The sequence below is a fragment of the Rana temporaria genome, chromosome 11 (genome assembly GCF_905171775.1).
Source record: "Rana temporaria chromosome 11, aRanTem1.1, whole genome shotgun sequence".
NCBI lineage: Eukaryota > Metazoa > Chordata > Amphibia > Anura > Ranidae > Rana > Rana temporaria.
Genome location: NC_053499.1, coordinates 124,625,742 through 124,648,996, shown reverse-complemented (window position 1 = coordinate 124,648,996; position 23,255 = coordinate 124,625,742). Strand labels below are relative to the sequence as shown.

Sequence of the window (23,255 nt, the reverse complement as noted above, 5' to 3'; positions counted from 1 at the left end):
ATTAACTATTTTATGATGCATATTGTCCATTCCAGGATATTGAGCTGTTGCTTCAGCTTTGAATTAAGCAAATAGGCATTCGTTTCTAGGTCTGTGAGATGTGACTTGAATAGACCATGAGTAGTTCTTTTCATATTCACACAGCTGTAGATTTTCTACAAAACTGCAGATTATGTGTCAGTGCCTGCAAATGGATGCTGCCTTAATATGAACCTGTCACATGTTTACTATGGAAAGTAGCTACATTTTGCGCTAAAGCAGAAAGTCACCAGGCTTTGCTCCTGCTCCGCCAATGCTCAAGGTGTATATAATGGCAAATTTATATATTTTTTGTTTTGTGGGAAAGGGTTAGAACTCCCTGCCAGATTTTTATTGGGGCCTTTGACCCCATTGGGAAGATTCTCCCTCCTATTTGTTTTGGTGACCATTGTTACTGACACAGGAAGTGAGGGAGAATCCAGTAAGATAAAAATCCCCCTTACTTTGCTGAGATTTAAGAAAGTAAAGCCTTGTACACATGATCTGATTTTCCGCAAAGCCTCAGACTTTTGTCCGAAGGGCGTTGGCCAGGAACTTGTCTTGCATACAAACGGCACACAATTGTCGGCCAACAAACATGAACATAGTTGCATACTACGTGGGTTTTCAGCTCTTTAGCGCCACGCTTTGGGCACCTTCTGCTAATGTTGTGTTTGGTGAGCGTTGCTGGAAAATTCGACAGCAAAATTTTAAAGCCTGCCATCCAAATGAAATCCGACAACAATTGTTCGATGGAGCATACAAACGGTTAGATTTTCTGCCAACAGCCTGTCATCACACAATTCCCGCCAGAAAATCCGATCGTGTATACATGGCTTTAGAAAAAAATCTCCCAAGTGGGAAACGGACAGCAAAAATACAAAAGGGTTTTTTATCCTTTCATATTCTTTCCTAAAACAAATGTTTTGCCTATACTTACACTTATACACTCGAAGTTCTTCACTTAATCGGAGTTTTTATATTGCAGTTTATCTATGTGGATGTGATAAATATGGACAAGATTTTATTGCAGCTTTCATGTCGGTTACAAGGGTCTGTTGCTCGAACCAACCAATTAAAAAAAAAACTTGCATTTCATTTGAAAATGAAAGAAAAAATATTGTTTGTTTTGGGCAATACAGACACATTAGGGTATATTTATAAAGTAACAAATGTGACATTCACCATATATTCTTTGCAGGTGTATCTTCCAGGTGTAAGCTGCAATGAATACTTGGTCAATGTTCATTTCGCTGCTTTATAAATATCCCCCTTTAATTCCTCCAGATTTTGAGATCCTTTATCAGTTTGATTGAGCTAGACCTACATGGTTTATGTCTGCATCTTGGTTTTCTATATGACCTTTCTATTGAGTACCCATTTTTATACAAATACAAAGGACTTCTTGCACTATATACAGTACATGCATATACAACCAACATGTGCAATTGTTACCCTTTTGTGAATAACTCGTAAAGGTATGTGCACAATCGTATTTGTTTTTGTGTTTACAATTGTTCCTCCTATATGTATGTACAGATGTATATGTGTATGAGTTAATGTAGAAATCTTTACTAAATGTTCATTTATGATTTATCAAATGCTCATCAGCTGAATCCCAAAGCACAAACTTTTATGAAGTCATAATCTGGACCAAGAAAATGTTTCTTATGCTGCTGCTTATGTTTCTGTCCTGATTTATTTTTAATAAAAGCAAATGTAACACTATCATTATAAACTGACTCTATGAACTTCTTTTTTCTTGAGTGGCTGCATTGTGTAAAATAAATTAGCTTCTTGGCATTTTAGATAAACCAGACAAAGCTGGCCATATGTAGTGCAATCTGATTGTAACTTGCATAACGCTACAAATGCAAACTAAATCGCCTCAAGGCGCTTTTTGCATCCAGTGCCGTCCTGTGTCTTCAGAAGAGGGCTTACGTTTTCTTTGAAGTCCCGATGGTTTTCTTCCATGCGGATGTCCGTGGGTAGAGCGTTCCATAGCCGTGGTCCTTGGACTGCAAATCTTCGTTCTCCTTTAGATTTGTATTGGATCTTGGGGATGTGGAGGAGGTTTTGGTTAGTTAACACACTAGGGTGTGTAGTGTTTTATTTTCTCGCATAGGTATTGAGGAGCGTTTCCTTGTGTGCATTTGTGAGTGAGGCAGAGGGTCTTGAACGTAACTCGATCTTTCACGGCTAGCCAGTGGAGGGTCCTCAGGGACGGGATGATTGATTCCCAGTTTTTTTTTCCCATTACCAGTCTGGCTGCTGTGTTCTGGACAACAAAATTTGGTATTTGGGGAGTCCGAGGTAGAGGGAGTTTGCGTAGTCGAGTCGGGAATTGATGATGTGCCGTCTGCTTTAGATTTACCAAATCATTGTAATTTAGGGACCTACATCCAGTTTACATCCAGAATTTTACTTTTCAATTTTTGGGGACCAGGAAACTGCTGCTGGTATGAGTGGTACACCCTCATGTAACTTGACAACATAGCTTGCCATTGCTTAAAGTAGAAGTTCACCCAAAACCTAACTAACGCTAAACTTACTCGCAGCCACATTCTAAACCTCATCTATCTAGCCCTGTAAAGAAGAAATCGATATACTTGCCTTTTCTGAAGCCGATCCAGTTCGGTCTCCAGCGGCGCCCTCTGTGTGCAGGAGAGAACTGACAACAGCTGGGAATTAATGGGAAGTGACATCACCCATAGGCTTACTATGGGGCTTCCATTGTCTCCTCTCCTGCACACGCCTACACATAGAAGCTGTCGCTGACAGCTCAGCGTGGGACTGGCTGCAGAACAGGTATGTATAGCGATTTTTTTTTTCTTTTTCAACAGGGCTATAAATTAGCTTTAGAATGTGACTGAGTAGGTTTTGGGTGAACTTCTACTTTAACCGCTTAAGGACCGCCTCCTGCACATTTACGTCGGCAGAATGGCACGACTGGGCACATGCACGTACAGTACGTCCTCTGCTAGTGCCCAGCCATGGGTCGCGAAGCTCCGGGACCGCAGGACCCGCGGACCCGATCGCCACTGGAGTCCCGCGATCGGTCCCCTGAGCTGAAGAACGGGGAAAGCTGTGTGTAAACACAGCTTCCCTGTTCTTCACTGTGGCGCCGTCATCGATCTTGTGATCCCTTTTATAGGGATACACAATTGATGATGTCACACCTACAGCCACACCCCCCTACAGTTAGAAACACATATTAGGCCATACATAACCCATTCAGCGCCCCCTTGTGGTTAACTCCCAAACTGCAATTGTAATTTTTACAGTAAACAATGCATTTTAAATGCATTTTTTTGCTGTGAAAATGACATGGTCCCAAAAATGTGTCAAAATTGTCCGTTGTGTCCGCCATAATGTCGCAGTCAAGAAAGAAATCGCTGATTGCCGCCATTAGTAGTAAAAAAATAAAATAAAAATGCAATAAAACTATCCCCTATTTTGTTAATGCTATAAATTTTGCGCAAACCAACCGATAAACGCTTATTGCGATTTTTTTTTTTTTTGCCAAAAATAGGTAGAAGAATACGTATCGCCCTAAGCTGAGGGAATTTTTTTTTTTTTTTTTTTATATTTTTGGGGAATATTTTATTATAGCAAAAAGTAAAAAATATTGAATTTTTTTCAAAATTGTCGCTCTATTTTTGTTTTATAGCGCAGAAAATAAAAACCGCAGAGGTGATCAAATACCACCAAAAGAAAGCTCTATTTGTGGGAAAAAAAAGGACGCCAATTTTGTTTGGGAGCCACGTCGCACGACCGCGCAATTGTCTGTTAAAGCGACGCGGTGCCGAATCGCAAAACCTGGCCGGGTCCTTTAGCTGCCTAAAGGTCCGGGTTTTAAGTGGTTAAAGTAGCACTCTCTCATTTGTTGCCATGAGTGAAGCTGTGCTATCATACTAAAGAACTTTTACAGAACACAGACGGTCAACACTTTTTTTTTTTTTTTCTGACTTCAGCATGGTGGTAGATATAAGAATTAGAACATGTAAAAAAAAATTATATTGAAAGGATGTAGCGCTAAAAGCATTTGTCTGAACTAAGATTCTACTTTTATATCTCCATGTCTTTTTAACCACTTTAGCCTTGGAGGATTTGGCTGCCAAATGACTGGGCCACATTTTGCGATTTGGCACTGCGTCGCTTTAACTGACAATTGCGCGGTCATGCAATGTAGCTCCCAAACAAAATTGACATCCTTTTTTTCCCCATAAATAGAGCTTTCTTTTGGTGGTATTTGATCACCTCTGTGGTTTTTATTTTTCACGCTATAAACAAAAAAATAGAGCGTCATTTTTGAAAAAAAAGCAATATTTTTTACTTTTTTGGTATAATAAATATCCCCAAAATATCTAAAAAAAATAAATACATTTTTTTCCTCAGTTTAGGCCGATATATATTCTTATGATTTTTATCGTGACTGCGACATTATGGCAAACACTTTTGATGCTATTTTGGGACCTTTCACATTTATACATGCACTCATTACTGTATAAATGTGACTGGCAGGCAAGGGCTTAAGTGTGTCTTGGGAGTGATTCTAACTGTGTGGAGGCTGGGCTTACTGTGACACGACACTAATCGCTGCTCTCGATTACAGGGAGCGTACGATCAGTGTCCTATCACTAGGCAGAACAGGGAGATGTCTTGTTTACACAGGCATCCACCCGTTTTGCAGCTCCGTGACACGATCGCAGCAGACATCGAGTCAATTGTCAATTCATCAAAATCTCCAATCGCGTCACCTCCGGTTACTGTAAACCATCAGTGTGACAACCCACTGTCACGGAGTGTTTTGGAGGGGGCTGTGGGCTGGCCTCCTACCCACAGACTATGGCCCAGCAGAGAATGAGAGACTTGGGGACAAAATGGCATTGGAATAATATAGTGAGGTCTCTATGTAAGCTGCATCCCTTCTTGTTATTGTGTTTAATTATGTTAGGTTATAGCACATAGACAAAAGGTGTGGAGACACAACCCAGCGGGTATGTGTAAGGAGGGGCTGCCTGCTTATCATAATCCCTTGGTGTTCTTCAACTGCAGTTGTTTGAATATACAAGTGTTGAGTTCCCAATGGTCCCCTACCCCCTCTTTGACAAGAATAATTAAGGCAAATTAAACTTCAGCTTTGACAAAACAATAGAAATTTTAAAGTGGTTCTAAGCCCTGGAGGTTGAGGAGTTGGCGCTGCCAAATTGGAAGCGTATACAAAACTAAGACTGGTGAGATGACTGACTATTCCTCCGGTGGCCATCTTGCGATACACTAGAGCTTTTGACAAGCAAAGCTAAATATACAAGTATTGAGGTAAACTTGACTGTGTGTGTATTTAGCAGTTTATATTTGTATTTTTGTTTTTTAATTCGTAAAATTATAGTTGGCCTTTAAAAATAATAGCTTTGGTATTAATTCCTAAATGGCTGTGGCAATTTCTCAATCGGTGCCCCATGCACTACATCCATAAGTGTATGATAAGCCCTTTAAAGTGCTGGTTAGTGGTATTAGTTTCTATATTGGTGACAAGTTATTGCTGATGTGTTATCTTTTACTGGAAGTGTAAGTATATATCAGGGATATCTCTGTTTTTATTGTTTATGAAGTTTGATCTCTGACACACTTATAAATTGGGATCCTTGTGCAACTATTCTCAACTTTCTAACGATTAAGAAATCCTAGCATCCTCATATCAAGCCAGAGACACACAGAGCCAGACATGTCACTGCAATCGGTGAGTAGATGGTATATTCTTTATTTATCTATTTTTATATATATATATATATATATTACTGCCGGTGTTGAGTATATGTGAACCTATGTGTTTGGCTCCCAGTCATAGGTGTGCGCAGCCTATTGGATTAAGGTGTGCACCCCAAAGCTCAAACACAGTCTACTAATCACTCACTGTGTTCACTCATAAAGGGAAGGGCCAGTAAATCACATATTTACTGGTCCCCTTCCCCACTCATCCTAAAACATCCCCCTGTGTGTGCCCGCAGCAGCAGCCGGTGGGAAAGGAGAGGAGGGAAGCCGGAAGCACTGTGGGGGGAAGGGGGGGGTTCCAGGGCAGTAGAGAGAATCTGTGCTGTACAGGGTGATTAGGGTGTGCCTGGGCACACCTGGCACACCCTGTGCGCACGCCTATGCTCCCAGTATTTTTGCTTTGCCCATCTTGGTTTCAGTACTGTAAACCAAGTAATCACTCTGTTTGTGAAAACATGGGTCCCTGGTTCATACAAATATGCCAAATGAATGTACCTACGGTGCCTTGATATAGTATTCATACCCCTTGAAATTTTCCACATTTTGTCATGTTACAAACAAAAATGTAAATGTATTTTATGTGATAGACTGACACAAAGTGGCAAATTATTGTGAAGTTGAAGGAAAATGATAAATGGTTTTCAAAATTGTTTACAAATAAATAAAGTACCTAATTAGTAAATAGTGTCCACCTGTGTGTAATTTAACCACTTCAATACAGGGCAATTTTACCCCCTTCCTGCCCAGGCCAATTTTTTGTTTTTAGCGCTGTCACACTTTGAATGACAATTGCACGGTCATGCAACATTGTACCCAAATAAATGATGATTTTTTTATTTTGGTGGTATTTGATCACCTCTGCGGTTCAGATTTTTTGCGCTATAAACAAAAGAAGAGTGATAAGTTTGAAAAAAACACAATGGGCCAGATTCACGTAGATGGGCCTACTTTTGGGTGGTCGTAACGTATTTGATTTACGTTACGCCGCCGCAAGTTTTTCAGGCAAGTGCTTTATTCACAAAGCACTTGCCTGTAAAGTTGCGGCGGCGTAGCGTAAAACACCCGGCGGAATTCAAATTCGGCGGGTAGGGGGCGTGTTTCATTTAAATGAAGCGCGTCCCCGCGCCGAACGAACTGCGCATGCGGCGTCCCTAAAAAATGCCGATGTAAAATTTTGGCGCGGGAACGACGGCCATACTTAACATAGGATGCGCTACCTAGGGGGCAGCCTTATCTTTACGCCGGCATAGCTCTTACGGAAACAGCGTATCTTTACTGCGACGGGCAAGCGTACGTTCGTGAATCGGCGTATCTACTAATTTGCATATTTTACGCCGAACTCAATGGAAGCGCCACCTAGCGGCCAGCGGAAATATTGCACCCTAAGATACGACAGCGCAGGCCGTCGTATCTCAGGTAGGTTTAAGTGTATCTCAGTTTGAGCATACACTTAAAAATGTGACGGGCTTAGACTGCGAGTTACGTCGGTGTATCTACTGATACGCCGGCGTAACGCTTTGTGAATCTAGCCGAATATTTTTTACTTTTTGCTATAATAAATATCCCAATTTAAAAAAAAAATGTCCTCAGTTTTGGCCGATATGTATTCTTCTTCTACATAATTTTGATTAAAAAAAAATCACAATAAGCGTATATTGATTGGTTTCCGCAAAAGTTAGAGCGTCTACAAAATAGGGGATATATTTATGGTATTTTTATTATTTTTTTTTTTTTTACTAGTAATGGCGGCAATCTACGATTTTTATCGTGACTGTGACATTGCGGCGGACATATCGGACACTTTTGACACTATTTTGGGACCATTCACATTTATACAGTGCTATAAAAATACACTGATTACTGTGTAAATGTGACTGGCAGAGAAGGGGTTAACACTAGGGGGCGATCAAGGGGTTATAAATGTGTTGCCTAGTGAGTGATTCTAACTGTAGGGGGTGGGGACTCACAAGGGGAGGAGACCTATTGCTGTTCCTTTTTACTGGGAACACACCATCGATCTCCTCTCCTCTGACAGGACGTGTACCTGTGTGTTTTTAAACACACAGATCCACGGTCTTGTTCTCTTACCAGGCAATCGCAGGTGCCCGGCGGCCATCGCAACCACTGGGCACCCGCACTGGCTCCCGAGTGATGTGGCGGGAAGCCCAGGACGTCAAATGCGCCCGCCCAGGATGGGAGATTCCTCCTGCCGATGTCATTTGACACTGGGCGGGGTGGGAAGTGGTTAATCTCAGTATAAATACAGCTGTTCTGTGAAGCCTTCCGGAGGTTTGTTAGAGAACTTTAGTTAACAAACCGCATCATGAAGGCCAAGGTACACACCAAGAGGTCAGGGATAAAGTTGTGGAGAAGTTTAAAGCAGGGTTGGGTTATAAAAAAATATCCCAAACTTTGAACATCTCACACAGCACAGAAAGAGTATGGCACAACTGCAAACCTACAAAGACATGGCCGTCCACCTAAACTGACAGGCCGGGAAAGGAGAGCATTAATCAGAGAAGCAGCCAAGAGGCCATGGTTACTCTGGAGGAGCTGCAGAGATCCACAGCTCAGGCGGGTGAATCTTTCTACTACTACTACTATTAGTCGTGCACTCCACAAATCTGCCCTTTATGGAAGAGTGGCAAGAAGCGAGCCATTATTTAAAGAAAGCCATAAGATGTTCCGCTTGCAGTTCGTGAGAAGCTATATGGGGGACACGGCAAACATGTGGAAGAAGGTGCTCTGGTCAGATGAGACCAAAATTGAACTTTTTGCTGTGGAGGACCTTCCAGCAGGACAATGACCCTAACTTACAGCCAGAGCTACAATGGAATGGTTTAGATCAAAGCATATCCATGTGTTAGAATGGCCCAGTCAAAGTCTAGACCTAAATCCAATTGAAAATCTGTGGCAAGACTTAAAAATTGCTGTTTATAGACGCTCTCCATCCAAGCTGACTGAACTTGAGCTATTTTACGAAGAAGAATGGGCAAAAAGTTTACGTGAAAAGCTGGTAGAGACATCCCCAAAAAAGACTTGCAGCTGTAATTGCAGCGAAAGGTGATTCTACAAAGTACAAATGCACGCCACACTTTTCACGTATTTATTTGTATAACATTTTGAAAACCATTTATAATTTTCCTTCCACTTCACAATTATGTGCCACTTTGTGTTGGTCTATTTCATAAAATCCCAATAAAATACATTTACGTTTTTGGTTGTATCATGACAAAAATTTGGAAAGTTTCAAGGGGTTTGAATATTTTTTCAAGGCACTGTAAACTCTGAATGTCATTCTGCAATAACAAAGCATTTACATGCTTCCAGGTGCATTTAGAAATGAGCTTCACCTGGAAGCTTATTTTAATTCCAGTATGCATTAAGCCCCCTTTCCTTTCTTTTTTGTGTGGGGGTGCCTCTTTAACATTTATACAAAACCCTTATCTAGGATAAGGGTCCGATATAGATGAATGGAATCCCCAACCATTCTGTTTATAAACAGAACAAAGCTGATGGGTGTTGTCGTTTTGCCTGCAATTTTACCACCTCAGCTCCAGAAGGTTTTACGCCTTTCATGACCAGGCCATTTTTTTGCTATTCAGCACTATGCTCCTTTATATGGCCCCCTGTCTTATTTCTTAAGGCTCCTTAATTGCCAGGACAATAAAAATTGACTGGTGAGTGTACATGTTCGTGATCCAGGCTGGCCGCGCCATGCAATTGGACAGGCGATCGCCTGAGATCTGTCACGTGTCCCAGGTGATCGCCTACAGGGAGGGGCTGCAGAAAGGCGATTAGGCTTATTCGCCTTAGCAACCCCACGGCGCAAAGAGGAAGTGGGACAGGAAGTCCCACTCCTCCTGAAGCCCCCACTCCCCCCCCCCAAAAAAAATGACATGCCAAATGTGGCATGTAAGGGGGCGAGGAGTGGATTAAGTGGAAGTTCCACTTTTGGGATCTTCTAATGATATGGCGGTGACACAGTACCATCTGAGATGTAACGTATATTATTATTACAACTACATACTTATTCTTCTGGTGGGGTCCCTGTCTAAGCTAAATAAACATCTTTAGGTTTCAGCTAGGTGACCTCCCTTATTTTGTCAGCCCAATCAATGGTAACAAAGAGGATAATCATACCCAAAGAGAGATAGTTCAAGAAGAAAGAAAGAGTTAGAAAGTGACCCCCATACTCCGACATCCGCCCCCTACCGGCCTCCTACATCAATATAGTCCTAGAGTCTCCCGTTAAGTACTGGATCCAGGGACTCCATACCTTTACAAACTGTTGCATTTGATCATTTAAAGTTAGTCATTTGTTCATTGAGCATAATCCAGGAGAGCTGGTCCAATGGCACCACCGCCGATTTCCACGATCTAGCTATAGTAATTTTAGCCGCTGTAAATTTAAACTTTATAAGATGCCTTTGGGATTTTGAGGCCGATTCCAGCTCAGCATCCAACAATGCCTGTCTTGGGGATTTAATCAGGTTTACATGGGTAAGGGAATACACAAAATTGTACACCCTGATCCAGTAGCACCTCACCTTAGGACACTGCCACCATATGTAGTCCCTAGTTGTCCACTGCCTCGAAAACATTGAGGGGATGCCCAGGTATAAAAGTCGCCAGTCTTGGAGGGACCATATATCATCTCATTAAAACTTTGAAATTTGCTTCTATCAATGAAGTATTTATGATGGACTTTGTAGCCCCTTGGGCTATATTGTGCCACTCGTCCAGCTCAATGCTCTCCCGGAGGTCAGCCTCCCATTTCTTCATATATTCCAGCTTTTCGGTACAATTTGTTAGGACTGTGTATAAGAATTTAGCATTTTTATTGTTTCAATTTAAGCATTATTAAAATTAAGTATTCTGCATAAAATACTTGTTCACTAGGACAGTGGACAGCCCTCCATGCCATTTGTTTCACAACCCCTGTGCTTTTAACCGGGAAAATGGCTATTTATTTTTTACCATTCAGTACCGTTGAGTTCAGTGAGGCCCAGTTTTGGCACCCAAACTTTATTAGCATTCACTAAGGGCCCTTTCACACTGGTGCGTTTTTGCCGCGTTTTCGCAGTAAAAATAGCGCTATTAAAACGCTCCCCATGCCCCTCTCCATTGAAATGAATTTAAAACACTCCATTTTTACCGCATTTTTACCGCATTTTTACAGCGGTTTTTAATTCATTTCAATGGAGGGGGCATGGGGAGCGTTTTATGAGTGTTTTAATAGCGCTATTTTTACCGCGAAAACGTGGCAAAAACGCACCAGTGTGAAAGGGCCCTTACTTGTCTGAAACCAGGTATGTTCGGCTAATCACTATAAATAGTGATTACATCATTACCATCATTACAAGTTTCATAAACAGACCTATGGACTGCCCTACCCTCACATTCCACACTATGCTCACTGACACATCACATCACATCAGAAATAACTGCTCCCTGTAGTAGAATCTATATTAGTACAGAGATGTTTCATACTAAAACAATAATGCATATTGGGGTTGTCCCGATACCACTTTTTTAAGACCGAGTACAAGTACCGATACTTTTTTTTCAAGTACTCGCCGATACCGAATACCGATACTTTTTTTTAATCTCATGTGTCAGTATTTTTTTTTTTTTTTTATATCTTTAACAATTTGTTTTGAATTTTTTACAATATTTTTTTTTACATATTTTTATGTATAATGCTTTCTTTTTTTTAAGGGGGGGGGGGGGGGGGACCGTGTCAGTGTGTTTTTTCTTTTATTTTTTTATTATTTTCTACAATAATTTTTTTATTCAGTTGTGATCTCCATCTTCGCAAACCAAACCCCAAATTTTAGTGGATCCAAGGTAATTTTTATAAATAGGGCTAATGGCTGTTTTTTCTTATTTCAGTTTTCCACCTTTACAAATGGAGATATTATTGAAATCTTGCAACCTGGACATCGCCACTGGGCTGTGTATGTAGGTGATGGACATATTGTACATTTAACAGGTAGGTACTTGGGAAAAACTATGCTTCACAGGTAGCAATAAAAAAAACTAAAGAATATGATAAAACCAAGTTCTGCGTTATAACTATAGTCAAGTGCATTCGAAATACACTCATTTGAAAGATATTTATCTCTGGATCTGAGTGTGGAACATACACACTTACAATTTTTAGTTAGTATGCTTTCATACCTCACATTTACATAAACAATTATACGATTTACTTTAATATACCTTTGGATGAGTCAAGTTTTTAGCATACCCAATCTAGTGCTCTAAAACACCCTAAAAAAATTGTAAAAAAAATATTTAGAGGGTTCATATCAAATGTGCTCACATTCCACAAGCTGAATATCCCACTTCTGTCAAATAAATAGATATGTGTCCTTCTCAGCTATTAAATTGCTATAAAGCCTCATGGATGATTTACTGCTCAGAATCATTCACTTGTGTGTGAGAATTTCAGCTTGTATTATTGAGCTTTGTAAATAGATTTTATTTCAACAAAGCAGTTAAAGATACACTACTAAAAATGTAGAACGCAAGGTTTGGGACAGATGGCTAGAGGATTGAGAAACGTGTGTCTGATTGTGCCATATCTGGGGATTGTTCCATATTAAAATGCTCCTCTGTCCTCTTGAACATGTGAATGTAGGACCCGTGGTATCTAAGTAACCAAAGAATGAGCATGCATTTCACCTTTGACACTGTATTTTTATTGTCAAATGTATTTGACCTGTCTTGTAATATGTGCCTTGAATAAATAAAGTTGGTTTTTCCAAGTAAAAAAAAAAAAAAATGTAGAACGGATACTAGAGTTTCACCTGCTGGCTGGATAACAGAATACAAAATATTCAAAATCAAATTTTCATACCACAATAATAAAGTACAAAACGATGTCCATTAGATATAATGGAAAATTGTTATCCATACTTACCGTAATTTTCCTTTCCAGGCTCTGCCTCAGGACAGCACAACCTCGGGTCAACCCCACCCCTTGACCTTGTATAGGACACCCCTGTATTGATAGATAAAAGACAGGCAGTACCTGGTGCAGGTGTTCTTGTAAATGGCTTGCAACGGTCCAGGGAGGGTGTGTGCTGTCCTGAGGCAGAGCCAGGAAAGACAAATTACGGTAAGTATGGATAACAATTTTCCATTTTCCTGGCTCAGCCTCATGCCAGCATAACCTCGGGACCTAACTAGCACACACAAAGGGAGGGAAAACGAAAAATCCAGACACCAGGTGCTGCCAAAAAGGTAAGTTTATTAACATCTAGACAGAGCAGAGGACAATACAGAAGATGCTACATCTAGCTTGTAATGCTTAATAAAAGTGTTAGGAGAACTCCAGCTTGCCACCTTACAGTCCATGTCCGCTGATACGTTGCACCAGGCTGCCCAGCAGGACGAAACTGCTCTGTTCGAATGTGCACGAATCTCCTGGAGAGGGGAGAAGCCTTCTAGTGAATATGCTGTCTGAATTTTTGTTCACCACCCATGACGAAATGACCCTTGGGGAGGCCGGTATGCCCCTTTCTGGGGCCAATTGAATATATAGAAAGAGCCTCAGATTTTCGGAATGCCTTTGTTCTCTCCAAATATGTCTGCAACATGGTCTTCAGATCTAACTTGTGCAATTCTGACCCCTCCAGGTCCATAGGTGAAGGTGAAAAGGCTGGAAGTACTGACTGCCAATTAAAGTGGAACTCCGAACAGACTTTTGGCAGGAAATTTGGAGAAGGATGTAGTACAACTTTCTCGGGGAAGAATGTGCAATACGGCTCTTTTCAGGAAAATCTGGCAATATCTGAAACTTGCCTAGCTAAAACCACTGCTGTCAGGAATAAGTTAGTAAATATATTGAGCTGGTCGAGTCTGGAAAAAATAGTGCCTTCAGTAATCTCTTCAGTACCACCGGTAGGTTCCACCTTGAAAACCAGGAACCAATCGGGGGGATAAATTTTGATGAATGCTTTGAGGAACCTAATAACAAGTTGATCCTTAGCCCAAGGGACATCAGTTAATGCTGCCAGCGCCGAAACCTGTACGTTAATGGTATTGTAACTGAGGCGTGCATCCAGACCGGACTGAAGAAATGACAGCACATTCGACACGAGGGGGTCTGGAGCGAAAACCCCTGTTGAGTGGAAAAGATCTCCTCCAAACTCGGTGATAGGTGGCTTTAGTAGAAGGTTTTCTTGCTGTAAGTAGGGTTGACACCGATTATTATTCAGACAGATTTGGCCTGTCCCTTTCAAAAGCCACGAAATCAAGGCTAGACGGCTGGATTGGGATGAAACTGGCCGTGCTGAAGGAGCAGGTCCAGATTCTGAGGCAATTTGACTGGTGGGCATGTTGCCAGGTGACAGAGGAGGGAGAAACGTCCTCAGCCAGAACGGAGCAGTTAATATTGCCAAGACCTTCTCTTCCATGATCTTCAGTAATGACCGGAGGATTAGAGCCGTCGGAGGGAATATGTATACCCTATATGTAGAGGTTTGATGAACAGGGGACCTGAGGAGGCCATCTGTGCTGAGCATGCAGTCCCTGGCAATGAGCACCCCAACCCTGGAGACTCGCTTCCGATGTGGTCATGACCCAGCCCCCAGGCTTGCCCCGGGCTAGGTTGTCTCTTCTGCTCCACCACTGCAGATCGCTGCGAATAAAGACCGGAAAGTGTATCTTCTGATGTAGCAAACCACGACTCCATTGGCTGTGAAGACCAAACTGGAATCTTCTCGTGTGTCATTGTGCCCATGGAACTCCCGGGATACAGGCCGTCAGGCTCCCTAAAAAACGCATCCCTCTGTGATCATAGGAGAGGCACCCATCTTCAAGGCTTCTGCTGACACACAAATTATTTTTTCTTGTGGAAGAAATACTTTGTACTAGAGTGTGTCGAAAGACATGCCCAGATAAACTAAGGTTTGGCACAGAGTGAGCTGGTTTTTCGCTATATTTATCATCCAACAGGACTGCGTTAAGGTGGCAAGACCTTAATCTCGGTGCCGCAGAAAAAGATATTTGGAATGAGCAAGAATCAGGACATTGTCCAAGTAATGAAATATTCTTATTCCTCTTTGTCGAAGATAGAAAATTACCGTTTACTTTTGTAAAAGTCCTTGGAGCCAAGCTGAGCCCAAAGGGAAGGCACCTGAAATGAAAGTGGTTGCCGGCGTAGAAAAATCTTAGAAAGTGTTGATGAACATCATCCACTGGGATTTTCGAGGTCCACCAAGACCATCCAGTCACCCCAACGAATTACTGCTGAAATAGACTTGGGAGACTCCATCCAGAATAGCTGTGGCTAGCCTCACTGGAATGCAGGTGGAACACAGGGGAATGGAGATTATAAAGCACACGGCTGACATCACTAGCCTGACACACACCCTGAAGCTGCATGAAGGGGAACAGGGAACTCTCACCTAAGCTCAAGCCCGCCAGCCAAGCCTAAGGGGAAGAAGAAAACTGAAGCCCAGGATGGCTGCTCTCCAGTGCGACTTAAGGCATTAGCCTGCGCCTTACTCCGTCACCAGGAGAGCCCTCATCAGGGAGATTTACCCTCAGCAAAGGACCTTTAACCACAGGGACTCACGGCAGGCAGTATAACAGGAATGTCCGAAGCAAGGACAGAATAAGAACACCTGCACCAGGTACTGCCTGTCTTTTATCTATCTATACAGGGGTGTCCTGTAGGGGGTCAAGGGGCAGGGTTGACCTGAGGTTGTGCTGGCATGAGGCTGAGCCAGGAAATATATTTATCTGAAACAGCGACAGATTTATGGGAAAGAAGAACTTTCTCAAACACAGCAACAGTTATGTAATTTCTTCAAAAATTTGCGAAAGCATGCAAAAGTGCAATTCAAAAGCATTTTTCAAAAGCAATTTTCTGTCTACATTAAAATTGGACCCTTGTTTGAGACTACTGTTGAAGCCACATGGAGTCCACCCCTCTATTGTTTTAATGGGATCCATGATGTCACATATTATGCAAAGTACTAGTTGCAAGTGAAATCTGATAATGTAACTCAGCCCATCAGATAAGAGCACTAATAAAAAAGTTCGGGCCAAAGGGGTCTGTATGTAGGGATCACAGGGACTACAGAACACATTTTTGAACAGATTTTTGATTAACTTGAATTACCTGTTAGTTACCTATTGATTCAGATGATATTGTGTGTTCTCAGGCAGGATTGTTGGTGACGGTGATGATGCTGTTCATGGAGAGTCCAATGTTGTTGGGAAAACTACACTGGAGACTGAGGCAAAGGGATGCGAGTATAAAGTGAGCAACATTTATCATGACCTGACCCCTGTGCCCAATGATGAAGTGGTAAAAACAGCTCTGCAGATGGTGGGTGAGAATAAACCTTGTGGGTCCAGCTGCCGAGATTTTGCTTTTGAACTGAAATATGGACGTGGAAATCTGGATATTGTAAGTGTGATATATGACTGAATCTTATAATCATTTACATATACATTGTGTGTGTGTGTTTGTGTGTGTATATATATATATATATATATATATGCACACACACACACTTTTTTGGGGAAAAATATCATGCTGGATAGCTATACTGATATGGACTGGATAATGTGTCGGGAACAAAAGGATGCCACATAATTTGATGCAAATAAAAATTATCAACCTACAGAGGGCTGAATTCAAAGACACCCCGAAAATCGAAGTGAAAAAAAATTATGCAGCAGGCTATTCCATTTTGCTGAAATTTCATTGCAGCAAACTGAAAATGGTACTCAGCAATTTGTTTGGCCCCCACATGCTTGTATACATGCCTGCCAACATCGGGACATGCTCCTAATGAAATGACGGGTGGTGTCCTGGGGTATTTCCTCCCAGATCTGGACCAAGACATCACTGAGTTCCTGAACAGACTGAGGTGCAACCTGACGGCATTGGATAGACTGAAATATAATGTCCCAGATGTGTTCTATAGCAACGGTCCCCAACCTTTTTGGCACCAGGGACCGGCATTGTGGATGAAAATTGGGGGGGGGGGGGTTGGGGTTCTGGGTGATGATGCGTTTTTTGGCGGCCAATTTGTTAGGAAATGGCTGGTGTTAGCACTTCAATCATCACACCACCATAGTTAATATGGTGTCAGGATGATTGAAGCGCATTCATTTTATTATTATATTGTAATATAAAATGTATTAGTTTAACTCATCATAATGCAGAATCTGCCACCAGATGCAGCTTGTCACGGTGCATGCCACCAGATGCAGATTGCCACATGCCACCAGATGCAGATTGCCACATGCCACCAGATGCAGATTGCCACATGCCACAAGATGCAGATTGCCACAGTCACTTGCTACATGCCACCAGATGCAGATTGCTACAGTCACTTGCCACATGCCACCAGATGCAGATTGCCACAGTCACTTGCCACATGCCACCAGATGTAGATTGCCACATGCCACCAGATGCAGATTGCCACATGCCACCAGATGCAGATTGCCAAATGCCACCAGATGCAGATTGCCACATGCCACCAGATGCAGATTGCCACATGCCACCAGATGCAGATTATTATTATTATTATACAGGATTTATATAGCGCCAACAGTTTACGCAATGCTTTACAATATAAAAAGGGAGACAATACAGTTACAATACAATAAAATACAAGAGGATTAAGAGGGCCCTGCTTAGAAGAGTTTACAATCTAATAGGGTGGGGCAGGTGGTACAAAAGGTTGTAACTGTGAGAAATGAGCTGATGGAAGTTGTAAAAGATTAGTTGGAGACGTGATAGGCTTCCCTGAAGAATTGAGTTTTAAAGGATCGCCTGAAGGTAGCAAGAGTAGGGGATAGCCAGACAGGTTTAGGTAGTGAGTTCCAGAGGATGGGAGAGGCTCTGGAGAAATCCTGGAGTCGAGCATGGGAGGACGAGACAAGAGAGCTTGATAGTAGGAGGTCTTGAGAAGAGCGGAGAGGACGGTTTGGGATATGTTTGGAGACAAGATTGGTGATGTAGCTCGGGGCAGAGTTGTGGATGGCTTTGTAGGTTGTGGTTAGTATTTTGAATTTAATTCGCTGGGTGATCGGGAGCCAGTGTAGGGATTGGAGGAGAAGTTTGGCAGACACTGAGCAGTTGGTAAGGTGGATAAGTCTGGCAGCAGCATTCATCATAGACTGAAGAGGGGATAGCCTATGGAGAGGCAGGCCAATAAGAAGGGAGTTGCAAAAGTGAAGGCGAAAGATATCAAGGGAGTGAATGAGGAGCTTGGTGGTTTCATTTGTTAAAAAGGGGCTAATTTTAGAGATGTTACAGAGGTGAATTCTACAAACTTTTGACAACGATTGGACTTGAGGCTGAAATGACAAGTCTGAGTCATCTAGGATTACACCTAGTACCCTGGCGTAAGGGGAGGGACTGATGGTTGCATTGTTGATTTTGATGGAAAAGTCATGGAGGGGGGCACAGGCAGGGGGGAATATTAGTAACTCCGTTTTAGAGAAATTTAGTTTAAGGAAGTGGTGCGACATCCATGCTGATGTCACAGATTGCCACAGTCACTTGCCACATGCCACCAGATGCAGATAGCCAAATGCCACCAGATGCAGATAGCCAAATGCCACCAGATGCAGATCGCTCAGCATAACCGGTTTGGCATGTGGCAATTTTACAGGCAGCATAACATTCTCCATGGCTTGTCCAGACCCTTTCACATCTGTCACATATGCTCAGGGTAAACCTGCTCTCATCTGTGAAAAGCACAGGGTGCCAGTGAAGGACCTGACCATTCTGGTGTTCAATGGCAAATGCCAATCGAGCTCCACAGTGTTGGGCAGTGAGCACAGTGCCCACTAGAGGATCGCAGGCCACCCTCATGAAACCTGTTTCTGAGTGTAGGGCTCTGACAGTGCTCATGCTGTTCCTTCTTGCACAAATAGCAGATACCGGTCCTGCTGATGGGTTAAAGACCTTGCTGGGAGACACGGCAAACCTGGCAATGACACGTATTGATGTGCCATCCTGGAGGAGTTGGACTGCCTATGCAACCTCTCTAGGGTCCATGCTACCCGTAGTGACACTGACCCAAGCCAAATGCAAAACTAGTGGAAAACAGCCAGAAAAGATGAGTAGGGAAAAAAAATGTCAGACACCTCCACCTGAAAAAACATTCCTGTTTTGGAGGTTGGAGGCCTGTTTTCGACCGATCCCTGGTGAACTGGACACATTTTGGTCCATGTATGGCCAGCTTTAGGAAGTATCTCACCAAAAATGACATATTTGTTGCAGACCATGCCTAAAACCTGACTTGTATCTTAGTGCAAAATACTTCACACAAGCAGAAAATTACATCTCTCAATGCGTACTGTACATCAACTGAATACAAAATGTCTCCAGGACACATATATTGTATTGACTTTTTAGAAAATTACAGAGGATGCAGAGTGAAAAAGAAAGGCTATTTTTAATGACATTAAATTACAATATGCTTGTGTAGCAATTGTATGTACGTGTGTGTGTGTATATATATATATATATATATATATATATACACACACACACAGTACCTCAGAAAAGTGAGTGCACCCCTCACATTTTTGCTAATATTATATTATATCTTTTCATGTGTCAACACTGAAGAAATTACACTTTGCTACAATGTAAAGTAGTGAATGTACAGCTTATATAACAGTGTAAATTTGCTGTCCCCTCAAAATAACTCAACACACAGACTTTAATGTCGAAACCACTGGCAACAAAAGTGAGTACACCCCTAAGTCAAAATGTCCAAATTGGACCCAAAGTGTCAATATTTTGTGTGGCCACCATTTTTTTCCAACACTGTGTTAACCATCTTGATCATGGAGTTCACCAGAGCTTTACAGGTTGCCACTGGAGTCCTCTTCCACTCCTACATGATGACATCACAGAGACATTGCGCTCCTCCACCTTCCATTTGAGGATGCCCCACAGATGCTCAAACGGGGTTTAGGTCTGGAGACATGCTTGGCCAGTCCATTACCTTTACCCTCAGCTTCTTTAGCAAGGCAGTGGTCATCTTGGAGGTGTGTTTGGGTTCGTTATCATGTTGGAATACTGCCCTGCGGCCCAGTCTCTGAAGGGAGGGGATCATGCTCTGCTTCAGTATGTCACAGTACCAGTTTGCATTCATGGTTCCGTCAATGAACTGTAGCTCCCCAGTGCCGGAAGCACTCATGAAGCCCCAGACCATGACAATCCCACCACCATGCTTGACTTTAGGTAAGACACACTTGTCTTTGTACTCCTCACCTGGATGCTGCCACACACGCTTGACACCATCTGAACCAAACAAGTTTATCTTGGTCTCATCAGACCACAACACATGGTTCCAATAATCCATGTCCTTAGTCTACTTGTCTTCAGCAAAATGTTTGCAGGCTTTTTGTGCATCATCTTTAGAAGCGGCTTCCTTCTGGGATGACAGCCATGCAGACCAATTTGATGCAGTGTGCGGTGCATGGTCTGAGCACTGACAGGCTGACCCCCCCACCCCTTCAACCTCTGCAGCAATGCTGGCAGCACGCATACGTCTATTTCAAAAAGACAACCTCTGGATATGATGCTGAGCATGTGCACTCAACTTCTTTGGTTGACTATGGCGAGGTCTGTTCTGAGTGAAACCTGTCCTGTTAAGCCACTGTATGGTCTTGGCCACTGTGCTGCAGCTCAGTTTCAGGGTTTTGGCAATATTTTAATAGCATAGGCCATATTTATGTAGAGCAACAATTAATTTTTTTCAGATCCTCAGAGAGTTCTTTGCCATGAGGTGCCTTGTTGAACTTCCAGTGACCAGTATGAGAGTGAGAGTGATAACACCAAATTTAACACATCTGCTCCCCATTCACACCTGAGACCCTGTAGTCACATGACACCGGGGAGGAAAAATGGCTAATGGGGCCCAATTTGGACATTTCACTTAGGGTGTACTTATATTTGTTGCCATTGGTTTACACATCAATGGCTGTATTTTGATTTATTTTGAGGGGAAAGCAAATTTACATTGTTATACAAGCTGTACAATCACTACTTTACATTGTAGCAAAGTGAAATTTCTTCAGTGTTGTCACATGAAAAGATAGAATGAAATATTTACAAAAATGTGAGGGGTGTACTCACTTTTGTGAGATACTGGCCCAGATTCAGGTAGAGCCACGCAATATTTGCGTGGGCAAAGGGCAACGATTTTTGCTCTGCGCCCACGCAAATATTTCGATTTGCCCGCGATTCACGGAGCAGTAGCTCTGTAAATTGCGCGGGCGCTATGCTAATTTGCCCTGCGTAAGGGCGCCTAATGTAAATGATCCCGCCGGGGGCGGGAATCATTTAAATTAGGCGCGCTCCCGCGCCGAGCGAACAGCGCATGCTCCGTCGGGAAACTTTCCCGACGTGCATTGCGGCAAATGACATCGCAAGGACGTCATTTGCTTCTAAGTGAACGTGAATAGCGTCCAGCGCCATTCACGAATCACTTACGTAAACGACGTGAAATTCAAATTTCACGAGCGGGAAGGGTGGCTATACTTTAGCATTGGCTGCGCCTACTATGAGTAGGAGCAGCCTTATGCTAAAGTCGCCGTACGGAAACTCCGTACCTTGCGTGCGCAGGGCCCGCGCAACTTTTACACAGATCACAATGGCCGCGCCCCCTAGCGGCCAACGCAAGAATGCAGCCAAAGATATGAAGGCATAAGGAGGCTTATGCCTGTCATATCTTAGGCTGCAGTCGGTGTAACGAGGTTCCTGAATCAGGAGCACTCGTTACACCGGAGCAAGTAAGCACTTGCGCCGCGCAACCTATGGTTGCGCGGGCGCAAGTGCTTCTTGAATCTGGGCCACTGTGTGTAATATATATATAAAAATATTTTTTTTACGCTATACATTTTTGCATGAAAGTGGACTTACCCTCAATATAGTTTAAAGCGGTTGTTAACCCGCCTAAAAAAAAATTATATTTTTTTTCTGCTGCAAGGCAAAAGTCATAATGAGCTAATATGCACCGCATATTAGCTCATTATGAAATACTTACCTCGGAACGAGGTTTGTAGCACTTACCTGGTCCACGCCGAGCGAGATGTCCTCTTGCCTGGCGTGTCTTCCGGGTATCGCCGCTCCAGCGCTGTGATTGGCTGGAGCGGCGATGACGTCACTCCCGCGCGTGCGCGCGGAAGATTTAAATTCGGCAAGGTCCGGCGGCTGCCGGTCCTTTCGCCGTAGATCTCCCCTGCGCATGCGCCGCGGCGCATTGCGAGGGGAATATCTCCTAAACCGTGCAGGTTTAGGAGATATTCTCCTTACCTACAGGTAAGCCTTATTATAGGCTTACCTGTAGGTAGAAGTAAAAAAAAGGGTTTACAACCACTTTAAGGTAATTGTAATTGTCTTGGGGGATTATTCTACAAAACAAATGTAAACAGATTGATATATTAAAGATGTCTGATTGTCCATTATGGTCAACACCACAATGTTTTTTATTACAATCATTTAAACTGACATGTATTTCTTAATTTCCAGATAATTAGAAACATGGCATCCATTCCTGGAGAACTGACATCAGCTGCAGCAAAAGGAGTCCAAATTGCGGGCTCGGATGCAAACTCAAATTCTGAAATTGTTGCTTCAGTCGCAGCTAAGGGAGTCAATTTAGCAGGTCAAGGAGTGACAGCGGTGTCTGGAGTGCTGGGAGCAGCAGCTGGGAAGAGTCTAGCTGCTTTGGGAAGCATGCTGTCTGCAGGAACACAAACATTGGCTCCAATAGTAGCTGCTAAAGTAGATGCTACCGGTTATGGTACAATGTTGTTGACTGCAGCAGAGTGTATATCACCATTGGCAGAGTCCTTCGCTGCTCGATCTGTAGAGGCAGAGGAAGCCACAGCTAATAGTGTTAAACAGCTGGGATCCTATATTTCGTCAAGTTCACCAGCGGCAGGGTCGGCTGTAGCCACAGGCTTGTCTTGGTTAGGTTCAGTTTCTGCTGCAGGAGCATCCAGTCTTGTCAGCTATCTTACATCAGGAACAGAGCAAGCCAGTGTTGAGAAACTGATAACTACTGAGCAACCTGAGAATCCTGACTCTGACGTACAGAAATAAATGCAAGAATGTATTTCACTATTTTGTCTGTGCTTTATCACCAATACTTATCATATTGATCTATATGTGTATATTAAATATTTCTAAAACCTTGAAACCTAGTGTTGATTATACAACACTTTCTTAGTTTGGATTAATTTGCATCACTAGTGGTGGCAACAAACTATGTCACAACTATAACAGCAGCTGCAAATGTTAATAATTGGGTAACATGCGTATCAAAGGCAAAGCAAGAACACAAATTCAGAAGTGTTGATAAAAGTCCCACTCTGGGCAAAACAACATAACACACACAAAAACCCACTTACCTGTCTGCTAACAGTCTTCCATCAAATGTTAACATTAACAGAATTTCATT

At 42.6% G+C, this 23,255-nt stretch overlaps 1 protein-coding gene across 1 annotated transcript; it reads left to right on the top strand.

Annotated features, from left to right (window-relative positions):
- Positions 1-5,204: 5,204 nt before the first annotated feature.
- On the top strand, positions 5,205-22,994 carry LOC120917620. Its single transcript, XM_040329059.1, has 4 exons — positions 5,205-5,761; positions 11,689-11,788; positions 15,975-16,222; positions 22,322-22,994. The coding sequence occupies exons 1-4, from the start codon at positions 5,747-5,749 to the stop codon at positions 22,895-22,897; spliced, it is 939 nt and encodes a 312-aa protein (XP_040184993.1). The 5' UTR covers positions 5,205-5,746; the 3' UTR covers positions 22,898-22,994.
- Positions 22,995-23,255: the final 261 nt, after the last annotated feature.

What these genes read in the sequence shown, in the direction of transcription:
- LOC120917620 (XM_040329059.1), top strand. An exon ending in ACATATTGTACATTTAACAG is followed by an intron (nt 11,789 to 15,974) that starts GTAGGTACTTGG and finishes GTGTGTTCTCAG; the next exon opens with GCAGGATTGTTGGTGACGGT. An exon ending in GACGTGGAAATCTGGATATT is followed by an intron (nt 16,223 to 22,321) that starts GTAAGTGTGATA and finishes CTTAATTTCCAG; the next exon opens with ATAATTAGAAACATGGCATC.